General features: G+C 41.6%; 2 protein-coding genes across 2 annotated transcripts; both read left to right on the top strand.

The window, feature by feature from the left end:
* The first annotated feature begins 652 nt into the window (after window positions 1-652).
* On the top strand, window positions 653-4,782 carry olfm4.1 (olfactomedin 4, tandem duplicate 1). Its single transcript, XM_084392831.1, has 5 exons — window positions 653-776; window positions 1,551-1,700; window positions 1,785-1,997; window positions 3,707-3,854; window positions 3,932-4,782. The coding sequence occupies exons 1-5, from the start codon at window positions 723-725 to the stop codon at window positions 4,765-4,767; spliced, it is 1,401 nt and encodes a 466-aa protein (XP_084248957.1). The 5' UTR covers window positions 653-722; the 3' UTR covers window positions 4,768-4,782.
* A 6,657-nt stretch (window positions 4,783-11,439) lies between these two features.
* LOC311280807 (olfactomedin-4-like) lies at window positions 11,440-16,335 on the top strand. The gene is made up of 5 exons (XM_084393258.1): window positions 11,440-11,593; window positions 11,722-11,889; window positions 13,784-13,996; window positions 14,071-14,215; window positions 15,444-16,335. The coding sequence occupies exons 1-5, from the start codon at window positions 11,537-11,539 to the stop codon at window positions 16,247-16,249; spliced, it is 1,389 nt and encodes a 462-aa protein (XP_084249384.1). The 5' UTR covers window positions 11,440-11,536; the 3' UTR covers window positions 16,250-16,335.
* Window positions 16,336-25,196: the final 8,861 nt, after the last annotated feature.

Raw genomic sequence — 25,196 nt, forward strand, 5'->3', positions numbered from 1 at the left:
TTTGCAGAGCTCCAGTGAAGTTATATATAGCTTTATATAAAGTTTTATATATATATATATATATAGCATGGTCATGCCTTCTACCACCAATACTTCTCCTAAATACTGCTTCAGTAATTTTCTAAATGCCACTTTAACGTAGCATACAAAGCACCAGGATACACATACAATTTATTTGTCTATTTCAAATTATAGCTGATATCAGTATAAATTGAAAAGAAATTGCCGGTTATGATTTATTGCTCAAAATATTTACAGGGTTGCAGATTAAGCCCAAATTAAGTTACTCAATAGTGTCTTGCTTATTTGGGACCTTAGTTAATTTTGCTTATAGATTGTTGGTAAACTTTTTTTTATAAATTAAGAGAAAACCGTTTTATTCTAATATCCTATTTCTCAATAATAATTTGGGTGACCTGATGATAACAAACATCCGTAAGTGTTTCTTTACATCATTCCTTCTTAAGTGCTAGTTTATCTAAATTACACAACACAGCCGAGTCTTGTCCTGAACTGCTGATGACATATTTCATGTGAAAACACACCTGTTTTTTCCCCTCTCAGTTTCAAGTTTATACCCACTGCCTTAAATCCATAAAATAAATGGCATTTGTCAGACAATAATGCTGTGAAAAATCCAGATGCTGTTTATGGCATATACGATAAGATGGTCTTTAAAAGCCAGAGAACTCTGTTCCTGCAACACAACTAACTGATGCACAATGATCGTCACACTTCTTTATTTCGTCCTCTTCAGGTCTGCTGTGGTCGAGGGGGTGAGTGCAGTTTATTTCTTGATGTTTGAAAGCAGCAAAATCTGAAAGTTCTTTACAGATAAATTAACAGTAAGCAGAGGATACATGATACTTACTGATCCCATTGTCATTGCTTTGACTCAGCAGCTAAATGAAAAGTAGGTCTTAAGATGAGATTTGAATGGTTTATCAATATAAAATGATTACAGTGTAGGAGACAGCAGAGAAACCATGCTCACTCATAGATTTTAAATTGGAATATCTCAGATACCTGAAAATGAATTAAAGATCAGTGCAATGTAGTTTTGGTACTGAATCTTGTAAAGCCATAAAGGGTTAGTTCACCCATAATTGTCATCAATTACCCTCGTCGTTCCAAACCCGTAAAATTTTCGCCCATCTTCTGAACACAAATGAAGATATTTGAAATGAAATTGAGAGATTTTTGCCCCTCCATTGACAGTCTAAGCAACTACCATTTGTTGCTTCAAAAAGTACACATGAATCAAGTGGTTTAGTCCTAATGTTCTGAAGAGACTTGATCGCTTTATATGACGAACAGATTGGGACTTAGAACTTGAATGGGTCAGAGCTGGTATTATTTTGTCATGCCTGCAGTAGAGCAAGGCACCAGCAACACCAAGGTCATGGGTTTGATTCCCAGTGAAGGCATTAACTAATAAGATGAATTCCTTGAATGCAATGTAAATCTCTTTAATTAACAAATACATGAATGCAAACTGATGTTGAAGAGGAGAAAGGCTGATGGCTTTCACCTCTCTTCTGTTGGCACAGAGTCTCTGGACTGAGGGCAGTGGAGATCCCAGTGGAGAATGTAGATGTGAGGCTTTCCTGCCCAACAGCACATTTCCAACCGGAGAGCTCATCTCGCTGGAGAGCACAGCAGTTGAGATCAACCACAAACTGGAGATAGAGATTAGCAAGGTTTGGTACAATCTCAATAACTCATGAGACTAAACTGAAGTAACATGCAGATGCTTTAATGGTTCTTTAACGGTTCTTGTACAGGTGGAGACTTACGAGGTTAAACTAAGCATCTACGTGGCAAAGATAACAAACCTGACAGTGCTGATCAAGCTGATGGAGAATGACCCCGACTCCTACAGTGAGCTCCACTTGGAGGAGGTGAAAATCAAGATCATGCAAGTGGAGGCTCTAATTGTGGAACTGCAGGCGTCTATACAAGCCACCTCTGCCGTGCTTATAACCATACGCGAACAGGTGAAACTTTCTGAACCTCTGATCAGTCAGCATAAACTGCACTTAAAAAAAATGGATGGGTTGACAAAGCAAACCTACAGCTTTTGTAAAAGCTTGAGTTTGATTCTTTTAAAAAAAAAGACCAAATTTTTCAACTAACTTTTCCCGTAGATTTCAAGCTACAGCCACAAACTAATCTTCACCAGCTAACTGGTGTTACAGCATAGCAAAGCTGGTTAAACAGCTACACTAGTACAAAAAACACCAATCAAAACCAGTCTGGCATGGAGATTCATGCTGGTCTTTTCAGCAGGGTATTTAACCTTCAAACTCTTGCCAATGTCCAGGCGAGTCTTTGCTCAGCCAACAATCAAAATTGGTCTTTTTGAGTTTCTAGTTCTCAAGCGGTGGCTCAGTGGGTAGCACTGCTGCGTCCAGCAAGAAAGTCCCGTTTTATTCCTGCTTGGCTCAAGAGGCCTTTCTGTATTAGGTGAACGTGATTTGACCAAATACAACGTGTTCCTGGATCAACATCTTGGTTGACCCTGGAACAACTTTCCAAAAAAATTATCATATTTGAGGGACGATTTTACAATTTAGGCTTACAAACAGGGCTACATTTACATTTACATTTAGTCATTTAGCAGACGCTTTTATCCAAAGCGACTTACAAATCAGGACTAAATTAAGCGAGTCATCATGAAGAGGCAAAAAACAACAACAACGCAAGAAGTGTTCAGAATACGAAGTTCAGGCATTATTCAGAGTAGCATAAGCATGATAAGTGGGGTTTTAAGGGAAAGGTTTTTTTTATTTATTTATTTTTATATTTTTTTTTTAGTTTAGGTGCTCATGGAAGAGATGGGTTTTCAGCTGTTTTTTGAATGTTGTCAGGGATTCTGCATTCCGGATGAGGGTGGGGAGAGTGTTCCACCAGCATGGAACTGTGAATGAGAATGATCTGGAAAGTGATTTTGTGGCTTTCTGTGATGGAACCACGAGACGTCGCTCGTTGATTGATCGTAGGCGTCTGGTAGGGATGTAGGCTCGTAGGAGTGAGTGAAAGTAGGAGGGAGCTGAGCGTGTGATAGATCTGTAAGCAAGCGTCAATGCCTTGAACTTGATGCGAGCAGCGAGAGGTAGCCAGTGCAGAGAGATTAACAGAGGAGTGACGTGGGCCCTCTTGGGCTCGTTGAAGACAAGACGAGCTGCAGCATTCTGGATCATCTGAAGAGGTTTGGTTGCACATGCTGGAAGTCCGGCCAGAAGAGCATTGCAGTAGTCAAGCCTAGAAATGACCAGGGCCTGGACGAGGAGTTGTGTTGCGTGCTCAGTTAGGAAAGGCCTGATCTTCCTGATGTTGTGCAGCGCAAACCTGCATGAGGTTTCCTGCAAACCTGCATGAGGCTAGGTGCTTCTACATCATTATTATTCACCTATCATTTCCCTCTGATTTAAGTGATGAGTTATGGTTAGGTTTAGGATAGGGATATGGTTAGGATACAATTTTAAGACAGGAATGTTGTTCCAGGATCAACAAAATAGGTTGAGTTTGCATGTTCTCTAAGAAAGTGTTGCTGGGTGTTCAACAAACCAAAGACTTGAGGTGAATTGGAGACTATAAAATTGCATAATTGCATGCATGTGAACTCTGTGGTGGACTATTCTGGGTGATTTCCTGCATTTGGCTTGAGATTAACTTGATCAAATTTTCTTTTTGATGAAAACAGATCAGTGTCGTGGTTTCTGTGCTGACTCAATTGGAGATCACCTACGACAAGAACCTGGTTCTTGTGACACGTCGAGAATATTTAATTCTTCAGCAGAAACTAGAGGCGTGTGAGATACGCCATAATGAAATCTTTAACCCCAACATTGGTAAGTCTTTCTGTATCAAAATACTGAATGTGTACCCGTCTTGAACAATTTATTAACTCATTTACATGTTTTAACAGGAATCTGCAATCACAGTGGAATTAGAAGAATCAGCAAACCCATCATCAGCCAACTAAACGCAGACTTGAATGGAGGTTTCAAGTATGGAGGATGGGGTAAAGACTCCAAGCCCTTGCCTGGCTCTGAGAACATGTACTGGTACTACGGCTATACAGACACTCTGGTCACTAAAATCACACAGTACTCAGACTACTACAAGCTGATCATGAGACAGGTCTTTAAGAAACATGAGCTTTACGTCAGATATCAATATGATTGGCAAGGCACTGGAAACAACTACATTGTGCGAGAAAACACCCTGTACTATCAGTTCAGAAGCACTTTTGGTATGGCAAAGTTCAACATGACTAGTGCAACAGCTCAGTACAAGGTTATTCCCAAGGCCAGCACCAGATTCTCATACCATTACTCGGCCAACCAGAATCTGGACTTCGCAGCCGATGAGTCCGGCCTGTGGGTAACATACGCCACAGAGGAATCGAAGGGTAAACTGGTTTTAGGGAAGATCAAAGAGGAGACATTTGAGGTAGAGAAGGTTTGGGAGACCAGTGTTTTCAAACCATCTGTAGGAAACACTTTTATGGTGTGTGGGGTTATGTATGCCACACGGTCTGTAGACTCTAAAACTGAAGAGATCTTTTACACCTTTGACACTCGCACAGAAAAGGAAAGCTATGTTAGTGTTCCCTTTGAGAAGTTCCAGGACTCCTATGTTTACCTGGACTACAACCCCACCGATCAGAAACTTTACATGTACACTAATGGTTATTACGTCAGCTATCATGTTTGGTTCAACCGTGAGGGCTCAAGAGATAAACTCTTGATTGGCGACTGACCTGAGAATTTAGAATATTTTATTAAGCTGTCAAAAACAGAACAGCAATGAATGTGCTGTATTTCACTTTGTTTAATAAACTGTTATGAGCATTATGATATAAGTGAGATTTCTTCTTATGCTAATCAATAACTGTGCTTAATTCATTTTTGTCTTTGAATTCCTTATAATTTCTCAATCTTCTTCAAACTATGCAGAGTCATGATTAATTTACCATTGTAAATATAAGTTTTTGTGATCAATGCATCTTCAGGAGTGGAATTCTAAACAGAATTCTTGAATGGAAGTCTTTTGATACTCATAAATGCTCAATCATGCAATATACTGATTAACAGTTGGACCATTCCCGAATGATAATTACGAAGATATCACTACGCCACTACAAATGCAACCCTAATATTACATAGAAACAAAAGATTTTATATTGTACCCTGTATGATACATGTTATGAGGGTAAATTTGCTTCGGCACAACAATTTTACCTGCCATGTGGTAAATGTATAACTGTGTGGAAAGTTTGGTTTTAACGCTGATCAGGACATTGTACAGTCAAAAACATATACAGATGCACATGTCCGCATGCACACTCATCCAAACCCATCTGATAAGGTTATTGAAATGTGCAGGAGCAAAGGACACATATCCATTGTGTCCACATATCCTTTAACAAATGTAAGACTTTTTACGTAAAAATAAGCATTAAAATGTCTTAAATCCACGTTTCAAAGGTCTTAAAATGCAACCGGATAGTCACCGCAGTGAAGATTAATATTTAATTTTCACTCGTTGCTTTCTGAAATCTTACAACCGTCAATGCATTGTGCCATGACTGCTTAAAGTAGCCTAACTGACGCGTTTAAGCGATAAAGAAACTTGGGTGAATGACTAAATAAAAGGCAAAACGTGCTTGATAAGTTATTAAAATTGCAATAAACCATGCAAGAGATCTCAGGCATGAAAACTGGTCAGGGGTAAAAAAAAGGTGAGAAGGATGCAGCAGCAAAAATCCAATCCAATCAACTTTTTATATACACTCACCTAAAGGATTATTAGGAACACCTGTTCAATTTCTCATTAATGCAATTATCTAATCAACCAATCACATGGCAGTTGCTTCAATGCATTTAGGGGTGTGGTCCTGGTCAAGACAATCTCCTGAACTCCAAACTGAATGTCAGAATGGGAAAGAAAGGTGATTTAAGCAATTTTGAGCGTGGCATGGTTGTTGGTGCCAGATGGGCCGGTCTGAGTATTTCACAATCTGCTCAGTTACTGGGATTTTCACGCACAACCATTTCTAGGGTTAACAAAGAATGGTGTGAAAAGGGACAAACATCCAGTATGTGGCAGTCCTGTGGGCGAAAATGCCTTGTTGATGCTAGAGGTCAGAGGAGAATGGGCCGACTGATTCAAGCTGATAGAAGAGCAACTTTGACTGAAATAACCACTCGTTACAACCGAGGTATGCAGCAAAGCATTTGTGAAGCCACAACACACAAACCTTGAGGCGGATGGGCTACAACAGCAGAAGACCCCACCGGGTACCACTCATCTCCACTACAAATAGGAAAAAGAGGCTACAATTTGCACGAGCTCACCAAAATTGGACAGTTGAAGACTGGAAAAATGTTGCCTGGTCTGATGAGTCTCGATTTCTGTTGAGACATTCAGATGGTAGAGTCAGAATTTGGCATAAACAGAATGAGAACATGGATCCATCATGCCTTGTTACCACTGTGCAGGCTGGTGGCTGGTGTAATGGTGTGGGTGATGTTTTCTTGGCACACTTTAGGCCCCTTAGTGCCAATTGGGCATCGTTTAAATGCCACGGCCTACCTGAGCATTGTTTCTGACCATGTCCATCCCTTTATGACCACCATGTACCCATCCTCTGATGGCTACTTCCAGCAGGATAATGCACCATGTCACAAAGCTCGAATCATTTCAAATTGGTTTCTTGAACATGACAATGAGTTCACTGTACTAAAATGGCCCCCACAGTCACCAGATCTCAACCCAATAGAGCATCTTTGGGATGTGGTGGAACGGGAGCTTTGTGCCCTGGATGTGCATCCCACAAATCTCCATCAACTGCAAGATGCTATCCTATCAATATGGGCCAACATTTTTAAAGAATGCTTTCAGCACCTTGTTGAATCAATGCCACGTAGAATTAAGGCAGTTCTGAAGGCGAAAGGGGGTCAAACACAGTATTAGTATGGTGTTCCTAATAATCCTTTAGGTGAGTGTATATATAAACAACTCACAGGTGTGGCATATCAAGAGGCTGATTAGACAGTATGATTACTGCACAGGTGTGCCTTAGGCTGGCCACAATAAAAGGCCACTCTAAAATGTGCAGTTTTATCACACAGCACAATGCCACAGATGTCGCAAGTTTTGATGGAACGTGCAATTGGCATGCTGACTGCAGGAATGTCCACCAGAGCTGTTGCCCGTGAATTGAATGTTCATTTCTCGACCAAAGGCGTTTCAGAGAATTTGGCTGTCTATCCAACCGGCCTCATAAACGCAGACCACGTGTAACCACACCAGCCCAGGACCTACACATCCAGCATCTTCACCTCCAAGATCGTCTGAGACCAACCACCCGGACAGCTGCTGCAACAATCGGTTTGCATAACCAAAGAATTTCTGCACAACCTGTCAGAAACCGTCTCAGGGAAGCTCATCTGCATGCTCGTCGTCCTCATCAGGGTCTCGACCTGACTGCAGTTCATCATTGTAACCGACTTGAGTGGGCAAATGCTCAGAATCGATGGCGTCTGGCACTTTGGAGAGGTGTTCTCTTTAATTTTTCATTAAATTGAAAAATTAACTTTGTAACAAACTGGACTTGCAATTTAACTAAACCAGTAGTCACTTAAAAGTTCAGGGTTCTCACAAGGCATTAATGAATAAGGTGAATAACTGAATCAACACTTGTAATCAGTCAAAGATAGACATAAGCAGGTTAACCAACAAAGTATATTGATAACTCAATAGTCAAATCAGAAAAAATGACACTTATCCGAGAGTCCTTGATCAAATAGTCCGTGCTTGAGAAGTATTGTCCTTATGTGTGAATCCTTAGTCCTTGAGCCCCAAAAAACGAATCAAAATGTCCAAAAAATGATAATAATCCTCCAAACGTGATGAAATAGCAAAAACACCCCAAAAAACCAAGTCTTCTCTTGAATCTCGATGGGAAATTAATCCATAAGCGACTTCAAAGGAGAAGGCTAAAAAAACACCAATCCGTTTGATTCAAACAGGATCAACTCACATGCCTCTTTTCTCAACTTGCTTGGCCATTTCTCTTAAAGAAGGCCTTCCTTCCCCTAGGTGCTCTCCTGTCAAAATAAAAGACCATTTTGCCTACTACAGGATGTTTCTCCACCAAACATAAAAGTCCCACATACAAAAAGGACAGAGAAATTCAACTAGGGCCTGAAACCAATTAAATCATCCCTATACATATTTTACACATTATCTAACATTCAATGTCTTCCTCACATTGGTAAAATAAAGTATATTTATGTATTTCTCTTGGCCCTAATATAGTGTCACAACTTTTTTCAATTTAATGAAAAAAGCACCCCTGTGGCAAGCAGGCCGGTGGCGTGATTGATGATGAGCAACACCTGCGCAACGCTTCGGAAGCATAAAAGGAGGAGCGACGAGAGAGGACCAGGCCTGGACTATTTATGTTATTTTATTTTATGTTTTGTTTAGTTTGTGTGTGTGGCAGACGGCTGTGAGGGGCTGCTGCCTTTACTTTCGTTCTGTTTTTTATTATTTTATGATTATTAAAGTGGTTAAATGTTTGCCGGTTCCCGCCTCCTTCACACAACAACATACCTTCGTTACAACCACTTATTTTGTTTCTTCATTTTAATCTCTAGAGTTTTTCCATTTTACTTCACACAGCAGCTGTTTGTGCATCGTAGGTTGCTTGATAACAGACCTGAGAGTTGATTACCCAACTCGATGGAGGGGTTTAAGATTTCCTAACTACAGATAAGATGAGATTTTGTAAGATAGGATACGAATCTTAAATCAACTTAAGATTTGCTTCTGCAATAAGAATTTGTGAAAAATCCTAAATTAACTTGTCATATCTTAACTTAAGACTTAAGACATTTTCTGTAATACTCCCCCTGGGCTTCAGAAGAGGACTACTTCGGCGAATAGCCAGGGTGACCTGAGGATTACAGTGAGGACTTACATCTCCATGGGCCCCTCCCTCCTCTACCGCATTGCAAGCTGTGAAGCTTCCGGATCATCCTTCTCATGGGTGACCCAGCATTTAATTCTGGGCTCCAGCAGAGGATCAGATGTCAATCACTGCATTGGGAGAGAGGGCTGTTACGTTCTGGAGATGAAGGTGATGCTGAGCTTCCCACTATAATGGTGTGCTCATGCTGAATCAGACTCTGAGTTGACATCCATGCTTTCCTGGGCTGTTGCATTGGGGGTAAATGGCATTGCCCCACCCCCGTGCCGCCTTCCAAGATGTGCCTGAAGAACTTTGGCAATATGGAAGCATATTGCTGCCAAAAAAATGAAATGACAAAAATTTTCCTCTCATGATCCTCTCAGGGGTGAAGTGTACCCTGCAAGTCTGCTGAGCCCCTTCAGCCACTGGTCAGACCCTTTGTTTCTACAGGCAGGAGTTTCCCTAGAGCAGTGGTCGGGAACCTATGGCTCGCAAGCCACATCTGGCTCTATGGCAAAAATCATGTGGCTCGCGAGGTCTCTCACCCTTTACCAACAAACCATCGATGAAACAATTAAAACACATCAACAGAGATCGGCTCTCTGCAGAAAAAGCAGCCAATTACAATTCCCTTGTTGTAGTACAGCCTACTGAAGTTAATGAAAAGTTTATGATAATAATAATATTAAAGTTGTACCGGCAAAAGTGCGTGTTCAGTGCTGTTCGCCAGTGTCACGACTCGAGTCACCACAGCAATCAACTAACCGCTTACGTTTCTGTGGTAACCTACAGCTCCTGCACTGGGATTCAAGCTGGCGAAAAACATTCTAGAACAGCAGCGAAAATGTAAAAGTAGGCTTTATAAACTTTAATATATCATTTTATTGAAACGGGTGCTTTGGTGCGCAAAGAGACATTTCACCCGCTAGTACTTTCACTTTTGCCGCAGAGACCCTTTATGTCCTATAAATGTGTCGTATTTTTGATAATACGCGCAGATTTCAGTTGACGATTCTGTTTAAAGTTATTAATAACAAAACATGAATGAATGAGAAAGAAAAGAACAGGATGTGCTTTATATTGAAAATAAACATTAAAAGCAGAATTCGAAAGAGAACTGAATTCTACTGACAGGATGCTGTGCGCGCGCTCCGAGCGCAACACGGACAAGCATGGTAGCCTTTGTCTTCGGTTGCGCTCCTAAACGGCCAAATAAACACAGAAATATATAAAAATGCCAAGTCGAGTATTCACGTAAACACAGCAGATAGTAGGCCTACTGTGTGCATTCACTCTCTCTCTCACACACACACACGCACACAAAAGAGGATTTATGCTCATCACTTGGTAACTCAACCTCACAGTGAAAGCCCTGCACAATTAATTCCATATTGCAACTTATATATTGTTTGCTGAATATTTGTTTGTTTTTATTTGTCTATGGACCTAATAATTGACATTTTTATTGAAAAAAAAGCACGTCTTTAATTATATATATATATTTTTTTTTCTACTGTGGCTCTTTTGGAAAAATGCATTATCCAAAAATGAAAAAAAATGTCTCTTTGGTCAAAAAAGGTTCCCGACCCCTGCCCTAGAGCAAGTGTCCAGCCATGCTGTTGTCTTCACATATGCCTCCACCACCGGCTGTGGTGCCACGTACAACGGGCATGCAGTTTCGGTTATGTGGATGGGCCCCCACCTGGGCCGCTTCAAACAGCCGCTACTAGGTGAGCTTGTACTGGTCCGCACTGCGGCCGCTGCGTACATCAATCATCAAAAAGGGTCTAGGCTTCTGTCACATGTCCCAACTTGCCCGTCATCTCCTCCCATGGAGTCAGAAGCATCTGAGGTCGCTTCGTTCCATTCACATTCCGAGATTGCTCAGTCGTCGAGTTGTATACTTAAGGCAATATGTATACTTTTACTACAGAATATTGCTGAAATTGTTTTTCTTTTTTGCAAGTGAAAAATCAGAATCACCTTATAATTTAGAAAAGCACATTCCCTGCGATAACTTTTTTTATTGAATTGATCCACATAAAAAAATAAAATAAAAAAAAAACTTAAATTTAACTCTATCAAGACCACCCCTAAAATAAATTTCTTTTTTATTTAAAAAATATTGTGTGTTAGCAGTTATGCTGCTTTTTATTAGACACTCCAAAGAGTTTATTGCATTTTTTTAGCATGGACGGATGAATAGATGGACACACAGAAAGGCGGACAGACTGAGGTCTGCATCACACCAGCACTCAGTCATTGTGATGGCATGTTATTACAGTAATCCATGAACTTTCTCCAGGTTTGGCAAACAATGTTTCCTCTCAGGTCGATTATGACTATGTCTTTTATGATAATCTAACAATAAAACACGTACAACGTATTAAGCAAACATGACATGTGTATATGTCTTAATGAGAAACGTCATCGTACATCCATTGGATGTCAAACACAACTGTCATGAGAATAAGACAGGTGCTGTAGATTAGTTCTGATAACATGCTGCATATAAGACCGTAGCTGAGAAAGAGAAACATATTTGGACACATGATGGATCTCCTGCTGCTCGTGCTCCTGCTCGCGGCCCCTGCTCACACATGGCTGGTAAGAGACTAAGAGTCACTCTGACACTCACTATCTCAGTTTTGATTCATTGCTGAACCATTTCCAAAGATTCGATTTTCGAACATATCTTAACGTTAAGATGAATAATCCCATAATGTTTTTTCCAGTCTCTAGAGGACTGGGGCTCTGGCAGAGTCGACGGCTCCGTCGGGGAGTTTGGACAGTGTGTTTGCAACGTGTTCCTGCCTGATACTTCATTCCCAGCGGACCGTGTGGAGCAAATACAGACGTCCTCAAATCAGCTCTCTGTAGAAATCAAACTCCACATCAGCAAGGTAGATTTATGTTTATATAGTCTAGATAAGCGGATTTTGTATTCAACCCAACGTGTTATTTTAATATGTAAGAATTTTGTAATAAAATATCCAAAAATCACTTGCACAGTGTGATATATTTCCTGCAGTTGTGTACTTACAATATCCCAAAAGTCTCCAAAGATTTTTTATTTCAGAGAAACTCCAATTTTAAATAATAGCCCGTCCCGGAATTTTTTTTTGCATGTCAATGACGCAACATCCGCGCTATCCTCGGTTTCCGCATTTCACTGCGTCATCAACATCTGCGTCATCAACAATTTTTTTTACATATTGTAGCTTTAACATCATTGAGATGCTTTTAGAATTTTTATTAATTTAAAGTTTTGATTTAATTAATTGTATTTATTTTTTTAAATGTCTATATAGTTTTTATCAGTTCAGTTTTAGTTATTTTAGTACATCAAGTTATAAACTAAATGAAAATGAGAAATGTTTCCTTAATTTTATTCCAGTTAATGTTTATTTTATTTTATGTTTTTTTGAGGATGAGGATCTGTTTGATTTGATGAGTTCTACCAACTGACAGAAGAGTTTGTGATCGAACTAGGGCTGCATTATAACGATTATTTTTGTTGTTGTTTAATCTAACGATTATTTTTGTTGTTGTTTAATCTAACGATTATTTTTCCGATTAATGATTTTTTGGGGGATTAGCTGATTTATCCATTGGCAAACTTTCCAATAAATAATAAGTACAACAATATATCAGCTGTATTTTGAAGAGGGTAGTGCATCTGTATTTTATTTTAACATGAAATCTATGAATGATGACAAAAAAATTGTGTTTCAGAAAGGGTAATTGTCATTTTATTATGAAATATGCGAACAGGAAGCATTTTAAACTTTATTTTTAACTAATGGTACTATTTCATAAAATGTTATATGTATACAGTCACAGGGCTATTTAGGAAATGTGTTTACTGTAGTTATTAATTACTGTAGTGGGAGTATGATTTACTCAATTAAAGGGATAGTTCACTTTTAAATTAAATTTTGGTATGTTTTAGCTTACCTCAAGGGCATCCAAGATGTAGGTGTCTTTGTTTCCGCAGTAGTTTCAATTGTGATATTTTTAGGTCAAACCGTTCTTGTCTGTCAGTCATATAATGCAGGTCTATGGTCACCACCTCAAAGAGCATGCACAGAGAAGTCCAAATTAAACAATTCCCCATCGTAAGTACACATTGATGGCCTAAGACACGAAACGAGCAGTTTGTGTGAGAAAACGAACAGTATTTATATCGTTTTTACCTTGTACACAACCACGTCCAAGTGATCTGAGGGCGCGCGCGCTTCCTGGTGTGTGACGTGTGCGCGCGTTCTGGCTTAGTCTGTGCAAGCGCCGGAAAGCGCCGTGGTTGTGTACAAGAGGTAAAAACTATATAAATATTGTTAGTTTTCTAACGGGACTGCAGGTCTCTAGTCTACATGTGCATACGCAACTTTTAAAAACTGGCAAATGCACTGAAAGCTTAGTTGACAGATTTAAGCTGAAGTTATAAATTAAAGTCCATTTTATCGTCGCCGAATGGGGCATAGTTTGCATAGTGAACAAAGCACCTTTCTGTTCGGCCGTAGTTTAAAATTCCCATACTTTGGATGATCGTGGTCTGTCATTTTCACCATGAGCAGGAGCAGAAGCCACCATTACTCGATATTTAAACGTAAATAATTAATGTGACGACATAATCGATGACGTCGACACGTCGTTGCGGCCCTATATCGAACACACAACCGTTGACATCAACTAAAGATATTCTCTATCTCGCTGTTAAAAGTCAATTAAATCAATGCATTTTCCTATGCTAATCATCTATGTCTCATTTTTTGTAATTCTATTTAATGTGCTCAGGTCAGCAGTCTGAAAGTCCAGCTAGTCATTCTTCTCGGCCAGCTCTCCAACCTGACGGCTCGCGTGGAGAATCTGGAGAGCGGACCGGACAAGTACATCAAACTAGAGTTTGAGCTCCTCCGCATTGAGCTCAGAGAGTTTGAGGCTCTGGTCACGCAACTGAAAACTTCTCTAAACTCCTCTTCACCCGCCTTCGAGAGTCTTTTCATAGAGGTGAAACTTCCTTCACTTACACAAAACATGGCATTATAGTGTTTGCATGACTCTAATTTGTTTTCTTTTGTAAGATTCGCAATATGAGTTTAATTGTGGACCAACTGGAGAGCTACGACCGAAGCAACTTAGAAGTGATTCGCATCGAGTTCGCCAAACTTCAGCGGAAACTGGAGAAATGTCAGGATGATAAGGATGACTACTCTAATGCACAAATAGGTAGGCTAATACTCATTTTCTGAGAAAATTATACACCATTGGCTTATTTGAAGTGTTGTATATGATACATGTAACAAGAAGGTTTTTATTATTTTGATTTTATTACACAAAACGTGCGTAGGCATCTCTTGTATCCATGAACTTTCTTATTCTTCTTGTTCTTCTGATCTTTAGTCTATGGCAGCCCATAGAACCACTTGAGGGAATGTAATGACATTTGGCACAGAGACAGAGGACAGTCTCAACATTATCCACAGCATATTTGGAGTCTCTAACTCAATCCCTCTAGCGCCACTAGCTGACCAAACTTGTACTCATGTTTATGCTAATAACTTTTGAACCTTAAAAGGATTAGTTCACTTCAGAATTAAAATTTCCTGATAATTTACTCTCCCCCCACGCCATCCAAGATGTTCATGTCTTTCTTGCTTCAGTCGAAAAGAAATTAAGGTTTTTGAGGAAAACATTCCAGGACTTTCTACATATAGTGACTTCAATGGGGTCCAACGGGTAGAAGGTCCAAATGTGAGTTTCAGTGCAGCTTCAAAGTCTCGACACAATCCCAGCTGAGGAATAAGCGTCTTATCTAGACAAACCATTGGCAATTAGCAAAAAAAAAAATTTAGCTTTCACATTGGAATCACACTGGAAGGACACGCGTTTTCCGGTTCAAAAATGTAGAAGGGCGAAAACCTTTTTCTCGTCCAACTTCAAAATCTTGGATTCTTGCATATGGAGAAAAATGTTTTCCTCAAAAACCTCATTTCTTTTCGACTGAAGAAAGAAAAGACATGAACATCTTGGATGACGTGTAAGGGGCCGTTCACATATCGCGTCTAAAAACGCGTGGAAAGCGCGGATGTGTAATGTCATAATTATAATGTTTTGAGAGTTTACTTATGTAATTGTTGCATTAGGCTATGAATTAATATTTATTGGTAAGAACAATTTCATGTTTTTTCATTTACAGTAGCATGAACCACGAGTAGTCGAGTAACTCGAGTATTGTTTTGATAAGAAATCGACTAGCAGAAATCAGTAGTTGTGCAACCCCTAACCCCCTGCGGCCTGGTTAAATGTCAATTATACTTTACAATTAAACATTTACAGTCAGGTTTCATTTGACCAAATTCTTCAACAATATTTATACATTTTAGTTAATGCATTAATGTTAACAAATTAAGTGTTAAGTGTTATTATAAAAGTTTTTTTGTCTAAAATCTCCAAGGGTCCTGTAAGCATGGAGGCATTCTCAGGATTGGAAAACCCGTTGTCAGCCAGCTAAATGCAGACTTGAACGGAGGTTTCAAGTTTGGAGGATGGGGTAAAGACTCCAAGCCCTTGCCTGGCTCTGAGAACATGTACTGGTACTACGGCTATACGGACACTCTGGTCACTAAAATCACACAGTACTCAGACTACTACAAGCTGATCATGAGAGAGGCCTTTAAGAAACATGAGCTTTACGTCAGATATCAATATGATTGGCAAGGCACTGGAAACAACTACATTGTGCGAGAAAACACCCTGTACTATCAGTTCAGAAGCACTTTTAGTATGGCAAAGTTCAACATGACCAGTTTAACAGCTCAGAGCAAGGTTATTCCCAAGGCCAGCACCAGATTCTCATACCATTACTCGGCCAACCAGAACCTGGACTTCGCAGCCGATGAGTCCGGCCTGTGGGTAACGTACGCCACAGAGGAATCGAACGGTAACCTGGTTTTAGGGAAGATCAACGAGAAGACATTTGAAGTAGAGAAGGTTTGGCAGACCACTGAATACAAGCAGTCAATCACAAACGCATTCATGATATGCGGCGTTCTGTACGCGACCAGGTCAGTAGATACCCAAACAGAGGAGATCTTTTACACTTATGACACCAATAAAAACGAGGAAAGCCACGTTAGCATTCGCTTTGAGAAGTTCCAGAACTTTTATGTGTACCTGGACTACAATCCTGCCGATCAGAAACTTTACATGTACAACAACGGATACTATGTGTATTACAATGTGAAGTTCAAGGCTGCTTAGATAAACTACTGCTTTCAAACTTTACTGATAATTGACAATGTAATCTTTTCTGTGGAAATGCAAATATCTCAATAAAATTACACACAAGCATCACCTCTTGCATGTTATAATCTTGTGTATCAAAGTTGTGCAGGTTTACCAAACATGAACTTTTTGTGAAACATTCAAAGCTTAAAATCTGACAGTATAAACTAAAGTCCTTCAGCTATAAACATTTAAAACAAACTTATACAGTCAACAGGAATAGCCAAAGTCTTTTCTTCAAAGTTTTAGGATATTGACTTGCCATTCATGACTGCTGATGAACTAGATGAATAAAAAAAGGTATTTTAATCAAATATGGTCTTGAAGTGTGGAAGTGCAAGCATCTGAATTGGTCTCTTTGCACACAATGCATGCTGGGAGATGCAGCCCAGTCCATCTTCAGACTGATGCAACACACACTGCCTTCTCTGCATCACCAGCAACATCACCTTATACAATAGTGTGCATGATCACAAACGTTCTTAGTGCCAGTATTAGAACAAGCCAGTGATGAGGCAAACAGAAAACAGCGGCACATGGTGATTTTAGTTGCGTTTCTGTAAGAAAAAAAAGAAAAAATTAACAGTTGTCAGTTCACCTTTTAGTGCTTAATCCCATTCTGTACACACATTCAATATTTTATGGGAGTGACAACCGCATTCTTCAAACGAATTATCAAAAAACATGGGATATATAAACATACTATGAAGGGCTAAACGTCCTACCCTCAATTAAACATATCTAAAACCAAACATACACTATGATCATTGATTTCAGAAAACATGGCCACACGCATGAAGTCACATCCATTAAAGGTCAGACAGTTGAATGTACCCAATCTTACAAATATCTTCGGACAATTATCGATTCAAAACTGAACTTTGAGGCAAATTGCGAAGCTGCGTGCAAAAAGGGGCACCAGTCTTATTTTAACATTGACAAAACCTTAATGGCCGTATTCTACCATGCTTTTATTCAATAAATCTTATCTTTCTCTTTGGTGTCATGGTTTGGGAACCTATTCTTAAAGAACAGAAACTAAATCAAATTGTTAAATGGTCTAGTAAGCTGATTGGTGCGTCACAGCTTAACCCAGTATCCCTGTACACCAGGCAGTTATAGCGGATAACTGGCTCAGTATTAAATGATGATTCACACCCTTTGCACAGTGAATTTCATCTTCATCCCTCTAGATGAAGGTTTATAGTCCCAGAACAAAGTGGTATCAAAATAGTTTTGTTCCAGCAGCCATCGTTCAGAGGAACAAAATGCACAGATGTCACAGAGCAATGAAATTTAGCTATTTTATTTATTTATTGGTTTATGATGTTTATATATTGTCTTAAGTCTATTGTCTGTGTTTGTTTCTAAAATGTGTGGATAACTCTGACATTGCAAAACAAATCTACCTACGGGTACAAATAAAGTAACCTGAACCTGAAAGGAAATAATTATATGAAATTGAATATATAGTTATAAGTCTGAATATATATACAGTTGTAATTAAATTATCCCACCCCCATCGCAAATAAGATTTATTGGCAGAATTTACAGACAATGAACAAATCATACAAAAGTAATTGGAATAGCTCAACACAACATCTCGGTTTCGTATATAACCCCAGGGAACGGAGACGTCACGTCGGATGACCGACAAATAGGAATCTCGCTAGAGTGGCCAATCTACTTCAAGTGTAAATAAAACGAGCCCATGCACATTGGCATGCGATAATTGCATCAGCTGCGCTGCATCACAGCACACGCATATAATGGGCAACAGGGTGCATCGCATCTTAAGATTTTCGCTAAGGAGCCAAGCCGGTGACCAGCAGGGCACAGTAGATGTGGCGACGGGACACGACGTCTCCATTGCCTCCTTCAGGGAACGAGGGTTACATACGTAACCGAGACGTTCCCTATTTAGTCAGTCACTCGGATGACCGACTAACAGGAATCCCCTACCAAAGCACCACAGAAAATGCTACACGTATACTATAGAACCCAGCAAATGTGTTGGGTGCCGCCCAGCCCGCAGCTCTACAAATAACTGTTAGCGAGGCACCACATCAATGCCCAGGAGGATGCAACACTTTTTGTTGAGTGAGCTCGCAGCCTGGAACCATGGGCACATAGCCAGGCCAGGGTCTTAGTACCACGTGGCCGTTGCCCGGCACGAACTATAGGCCCGATTCGTTGACTGAAGATGCCTGCAGGTCCCCTACCCTCTTGATGGAGACCATTGAAACCAGCAATAAAGTCTTTATAGAGAGAATATTTAAATCTGCTGACTGCAAAGGCTCGAAGGGCGCGCTCTGAAGTGCTCAAAGCACCAGATTGAACAAAACAGAACACAAGATTCTCCACCCAGCCCTCTTCCGGGGGTGCGGTCACAGTCTCCCGAAGAGCAATCCCCTCCATCTCCGGGTCACCCGTCCGAGAGTCTCTTACCCTTGTGTGGACATCGCACAACCCACCGACCATGCCTTAACCTTCATCGCACAAAGCGTGAGGTTCGTCGCGGTGGAAAGTTCGCGCAGAACTTCTGGGTTGTGACCACCGTCGTGCAGGTCCTTTAATGCCTTGGCCTAATGGACCTGCAACAACGCCATGGCGTGTATGGCAGAGGCAGCTTTCCCACAGGCCCGGTAAGCCTCGCCGGTTAAAGGCAATCCTTTACCGCATCCCTGCTCATCCCTGCTCTTGGAGAAAAACTCCGGACAGTGAGCGTTTTCCTGAGACGCAAACAGGTCTACCTGCCGAACGTCTTCCACAGCAGTTGGACTGTCTGCGGGTGCAGAGACCATTCTCCTGCTGGAACATTGTTCCTGGACAGTCTGTCTGGTCCCATATTCAGGTGGCCTGGCACATGCGCTGCTCTCAACGAGCGCAGATTGTGCTGGGCCCAGACCAGGAGGCGCTCCGTCAGCCTGTAAAGGTTTCGGGACCTGATACCTCCTTGGCGATTTATATAGGCCACCACCGACATGTTGTCCGAACGGACCAAGAAGTGGTGTCCTTTTATCTGGGGACAAAAGCGTCTCAGCGCGTTGTCGACTGCCATCATCTCCAGGCAGTTTATGTGTAGAAGCTTTTCCCGTTCTGACCACTGGCCGCAGAATGGTCTGCCCTCGAGCAGCGCTCCCCATCCCGAGGTGGAGGCGTCCGTAGACACCACCTTCACACTCGAGGAAGTTCCCAGGCTTACACCTGACCGGTACCAGTCGGTCACTCTCCAAGATTTCAGAGCTGAGACGCATTTTTGATCGACCTTGAGGCAAAAAAGACCGGAGGTCCACGCTCGACGCGGTACTCGCACTTTTAGCCAGAACTGCAGTGGGCGCATGCGAAGCAGACCCTACTGGAGTACTGATGATGCTGAAGCCATGAGACCCAGCATTTTCTGAAACTTTCTGAGCGGGACTATAGTGCCGCAGCAGAAGGATTTTGTCATGCGCTGAATATTCAGTCTGCGCTGTGGTGATAGTTGTGATGTCATAGACAGCGAGTCCAGTTCTGTGCCCAGAAAAGATATTCTCTGACTGGGAGACAGTGAACTCTTCGTCCAATTGACTTTGAGACCTAGATTCTCGAGGTGTTCGAGTAATAAGGTCCTGTGTTCTATGAGCTCTGAGTGTGATCGAGCTAGAATCAGCCAATCGTCCAAGTAGTTCAAAACTTGCATGCCCCGAAGTTTCAGGGGTGCAAGCGCCGTGTCCATGCACATCGTAAATGTACGGGGTGCTAGGGACAGGCCGAACGGCAGGACTGTGTATTGATATGCCTGGCCCTCGAAGGCGAATCTCAAAAATCGCCTGTGACGTGACGCTATTTGTATTTGGAAATACGCGTCCTTCAGATCTATTGCCTAAACCAATCCCCTTGGCGAATTTGCGTGAGGATTTTCCTGGTTGTGAGCATTCTGAACCGGCATTTCGAAAGCACTCTGTTCAGCTGTCTTAGATCTAGGATGGGTCTGAGACCCCAGTCTTTTTTCAGCGCCAGAAAATATCTGCTGTATAGAGATATACGAGGGGCCTCTCTCGATAGGCTGCTGCAGTTGCCGCAGGGCAGCCAATAGGCGCGCAAGCCGTCTTGCCTATGTCTGCATGCTGCCACAACGCGTTTTACATTATTTCAAAATTAAGGATAATTTTTGGCTTCAATATCTTGCGGAAAAGATCCAAGATGGCGGCGCGAGTACATCGCGAGGCTCGCGGTCTCTCCAGATTCTGTAATTTAGCAGTATTTTTCTTGCTCATTTCGGGTCTGTTCGTCCAGAACAGTTGTGCCTTAACATCGTACACCCAAGGTGAGCTTTTGGATATTGGTTTGCGAATTTCCGACAGTTTTATGGACAACCTTCGACTCCTTCCTGAGATCGCCAGATCACCCGAGGCTATGCACTCTGCCCGGCCGGGCGGAAGTGCTCGCAGGCGCCGGCGAGATCGTAAACAAAGGCGGGGGAAGCGCGGAGGACTAAGAGCTAAGCTAAAGCTAACACCACACCGGCTCTCTTTACCCAGCATTTTCCTTGCCAATGTACGGTCGCTGTTGAACAAAATGGAGGAGATTCGACTCAACATCACATACAGCAAGAGACTTTTGAACTGTAATGTTCTAATTTTCACGGAAACATGGTTAAACAGCGGAATACCGGACAACGCTATTGAGCTAGCGGGACGCCATACATTCCGGGCGGATAGAACATTACATGGCTCCGGTAAGACCAGAGGTGGTGGATTGTGCATTTACATTAACAAAGCTTGGTGCACAAACTCTGCTATTGTTGGGAGACATTGTTCAGCTAACCTTGAGTTTCTCATGGTTAAATGTAGACCGTTTTATCTACCGCGGGAGTTCACTTCCACTATTATAACTGCAGCCTATATTCCCCCGGATGCTGATGCCAAGTTTGCTATGAAAGAACTTCACGCAGCCATCAGTAAACAACAGACCGTTCACCCGGAAGCTGCGTTTATTGTTGCGGGTGATTTTAATCATTCAAACTTAAAGTCAGTGCTACCGAAATTTCACCAGCATGTTTCCTGTCACACCAGAGGAAACAAAACCTTAGACCATGTTTACACAAACATGGCTGAAGCTTACGTCGCGACACCCCTCCCCCACTTGGGACAGTCAGATCACCTTTCTTTGTTCCTCACCCCCAAATATGCACCTCTGATCAATCGCGTGAAGCCATCAGTGAAGACCATCAAGGTGTGGCCTGCGGGGGCAGATTTCTCACTCCAGGAAAGGTTTCTACACACAGACTGGAGTATGTTTGCTTCTCAAGCCACCAGTGGCTCTCACACGGACATTGACTGCTACACCTCCTCTGTACTGGATTATATTAATACCACCATTGACAGTGTTACAACCCAGAAGCAGATCACCACATACCCAAATCAGAAGCCATGGATGAACAGGGAAGTGCGACTCCTATTGAAGACACGCAATACTGCCTTCAGATCAGGAGATGCACAAGCCTATAGCACATCCAGAGCAAATCTGAAAAGGGGCATCAAAGAGGCCAAGCACTGCTACAAGCTTAAGATAGAGGGACACTTTTCCAACGCTGACCCTCGGCGCATGTAGCAGGGCATTCAGGCCATCAGTGACTACAAACCCTCTCACTCCACCCCCGCAGCCACTGATGTCAACTTCCTGAACGAGCTAAATGACTTTTATGCTCGCTTTGAAAGAGACAACAGAGAAACTGCCACCAAGCTCAAATCCTCAGCTGACCACCCACCGATCACACTCTCCTCCACAGATGTCTGCAATGCACTGAGCAGGATCAGCGCGCACAAGGCTGCTGGACCAGACAACATCCCTGGACGCGTACTCAGGGCATGTGCGGAGCAGCTCGCTGGGGTTTTTACAGACATTTTCAACCTGTCTCTTGCCCAAGCAACTGTACCAACATGCTTTAAATGCACTTCCATTGTGCCAGTGCCAAAACACTCCAGCCCGAAGTGCCTTAATGACTACCGCCCTGTAGCACTCACACCCATCGTAATGAAGTGCTTTGAGCGGCTGGTCCTGGCACACCTAAAAGACTCTCTACCATCCACATTGGACTCACACCAGTTTGCCTACCGTAGCAATAGGAGCACAGAGGATGCAGTCTCCATGGCACTGCACTCTGTGCTCACACATCTGGACAATAAGAACACTTATGCACGCATGCTGTTTGTTGACTTCAGCTCAGCATTCAACACTGTCATCCCAACTAAGTTAATAGCCAAACTTGGAGACCTGGGCTTCAACACCTCCATGTGCAACTGGATTTTGGACTTCTTGACCAACAGACCCCAGAATGTTCGATCAGGCTCCAACTGCTCCACATCCATCACACTCAACACTGGTGTACCACAGGGCTGTGTGCTAAGCCCGTTCCTCTACTCCCTCTTCACCTCCGACTGCAAGCCTGTGTACGGATCTAATTCCATCGTCAAGTTTGCGGACGACACTACGGTGATTGGTCTCATCAGCAACAACGATGAGACTGCCTATAGGGAGGAGATCAAGCACCTGGCCACATGGTGCACCGAAAATAACCAGCTCCTCAACACCACCAAAACGAAGGAGCTCATCGTGGACTTCAGGAAAGTGTCAAGAGGCACACACGACACCATCCACATCAATGGAATGGCTGTTGAGCGTGTCTCCAGTTTCAAGTTCCTGGGGACCCACATCTCGGCGGACATGACCTGGACAACCAACACCTCCAGCCTGGTCAAGAAGGCTCACCAGCGCCTCTTCTTCCTGAGGACACTGAGGAAGAATCAGCTTTCCTCCACTATCCTGGTGAACTTCTATCGCTGTGCAATAGAAAGCATCCTGACCAACTGTGCTACAGTGTGGTATGGGAGCTGTTCTGTTGCAGAGCGCAAGGCACTGCAGCGGGTGGTGAAAACCGCCCAGCGCATCACTGGGACTCCACTACCTGCCATCGAGCACATCCAGAGGAAACGCTGTCTGCATCGAGCTCGCAGCATCCTTAAGGACTCCTCTCACCCAGCCCACAGACTGTTTTCTCTCCTGCCTTCCGGCAGGCGTTTCAGGTGCCTCCGGACCAGGACCAGCAGACTAAAGAACAGTTTTTTCCCCAGAGCTGTCTCTTTATTAAACTCTAACCCTCATTGATCCCACTCCCCTTATATACTGATTGACTCTCCTCTCCCTCCTCACACCTGCCTCCATTTTGTTATTTGCAATACTATAATGTTCATTTGCACTGCTGACTGTTATTACAGTAACAACTGTTTACATATGCATCTTGCACTACTACCTTGACTGGAATATGCTCATTTGCACTGCCGACTGTTTATTTACAGTACCGACTGTTATATATACATTGCAATATCGTACCTTAACTGTAATATGCAATTACTTTCCACTGCACTCACTCGGATAGCTTCTGTCCAAACTTTATTTGCACTACTTTAAATCCATTGTTATACTGCTCATTAGCCTAACTTATACATATATCTATTTGTAAAATTCTGTTTATAGTAATATCCATCTGTATATTATGCTCACATTCTGTTTATAGTAACAGCCATCTGTATATATATTCATAGTACATATCTATCTGTAAAATTATGTTTATAGTAACAGCCATCTGTATATTATATTCAGTACATATCTATCTGTAAACATTATGTTTATAGTAATAGCCATCTGTATATTATTATATTCAGTACATATCTAGCTGTAAATTCTGTTCACAGTAATAGTTATCTGTATATTATATTCATAGGACAATCTATCTGTAAATTTTTGTTTATAATAGTATTCAACTCTATATTTATTCAGTACATATCCATGTTCTGCACTTATGAACCACTGTATATCCTGCACTTGCTGCTATTGCACTTCTGGTTAGACCTAAACTGCATTTCGTTGCCTTGTACCTGTACTTGTGTAATGACAATAAAGTTGAATCTAAAATCTAATCTAAAAAGAGATTTTCCCCCTAGCGTAAGATATTACGCAGTACGAGAGACCTCTCGTAAGAGGACCCAGTCAGTGACTCTGTAATCAGTCTGTACCAGGGTCATGACAGTTCATTAAATATGTGACCCTGGATGACAAAACCAGTCACGAGTCGCACGGGTATATTTGTGGCAATAGCCAACAATACATTGTACGGGTCAAAATGATCTATTTGTCTTTTATGCCAAAAATCATTAGGATATTAAGTAAAGATCATGTTCCATGAAGATATTTTGTAAATTTCACACCGTAAATATTAGGGGTGTAACGATTAGTTTTAACAACGATTCGATTCGTATCGCGATTCGTGGTTGTCGATACGATTCAAGGACAATATTGGTTCATTTAGAACGATACGATCCGAAACGATTCAGTGACCTGAAATTGATTCAGTGACTTTTTAGCCAAAAATTCTTGTAAGGGAATCAGGTATCAATTAATTATGGATATAAACAAACAAGTAAACAACAATTAATGTCAAATGCATTCACATTTTATTTGAATAAAGTAGGACTGAACGATTATGACAAAAATGATAATTGTCGATTATTCCCTTGAAATTGTAATTGTGATTATTAATTACGATTATCACAACATTGAATGATGTTTTGAATAGTTTGGCCATGGGACCCACATTTCCCCATGGTCATCAAGCCGCGACCCACCTTTTTAGGAATTATATAGGCCTATTATAATACATTTGTTTACACAAAAATTGTTGACACACAAGTTCTGTCCCCCTTTACTTAACATACAAATTCTTTTTTAAGAATATGACAAATACTGATAAACAGTAGGCACTTCGAGGTTAAGCTATTAAATAGCAGTCCCAAACTAGTTTTTGTTAATACAATCTTGGTATGAGCCACCACAGTCATATAAAAATATACAAAATAACCAGTAAGTGGCATTTTGTTATGGA

This window comes from Rutilus rutilus, assembly GCF_951802725.1.
Source record: "Rutilus rutilus genome assembly, chromosome: 21".
Lineage (NCBI taxonomy): Eukaryota > Metazoa > Chordata > Actinopteri > Cypriniformes > Leuciscidae > Rutilus > Rutilus rutilus.

Coding starts and splice junctions, on each gene's coding strand:
- LOC311280807 (XM_084393258.1), top strand. CDS start 11,537: ATGATGGATCTCCTGCTGCTCGTGCTCCTGCTCGCGGCCCCTGCTCAC. Junction 11,890..13,783: donor TCAAACTCCACATCAGCAAG/GTAGATTTATGT, acceptor TAATGTGCTCAG/GTCAGCAGTCTGAAAGTCCA. Junction 14,216..15,443: donor CTACTCTAATGCACAAATAG/GTAGGCTAATAC, acceptor AAAATCTCCAAG/GGTCCTGTAAGCATGGAGGC.
- olfm4.1 (XM_084392831.1), top strand. CDS start 723: ATGATCGTCACACTTCTTTATTTCGTCCTCTTCAGGTCTGCTGTGGTC. Junction 777..1,550: donor GGTCTGCTGTGGTCGAGGGG/GTGAGTGCAGTT, acceptor CTGTTGGCACAG/AGTCTCTGGACTGAGGGCAG. Junction 1,701..1,784: donor TGGAGATAGAGATTAGCAAG/GTTTGGTACAAT, acceptor GTTCTTGTACAG/GTGGAGACTTACGAGGTTAA.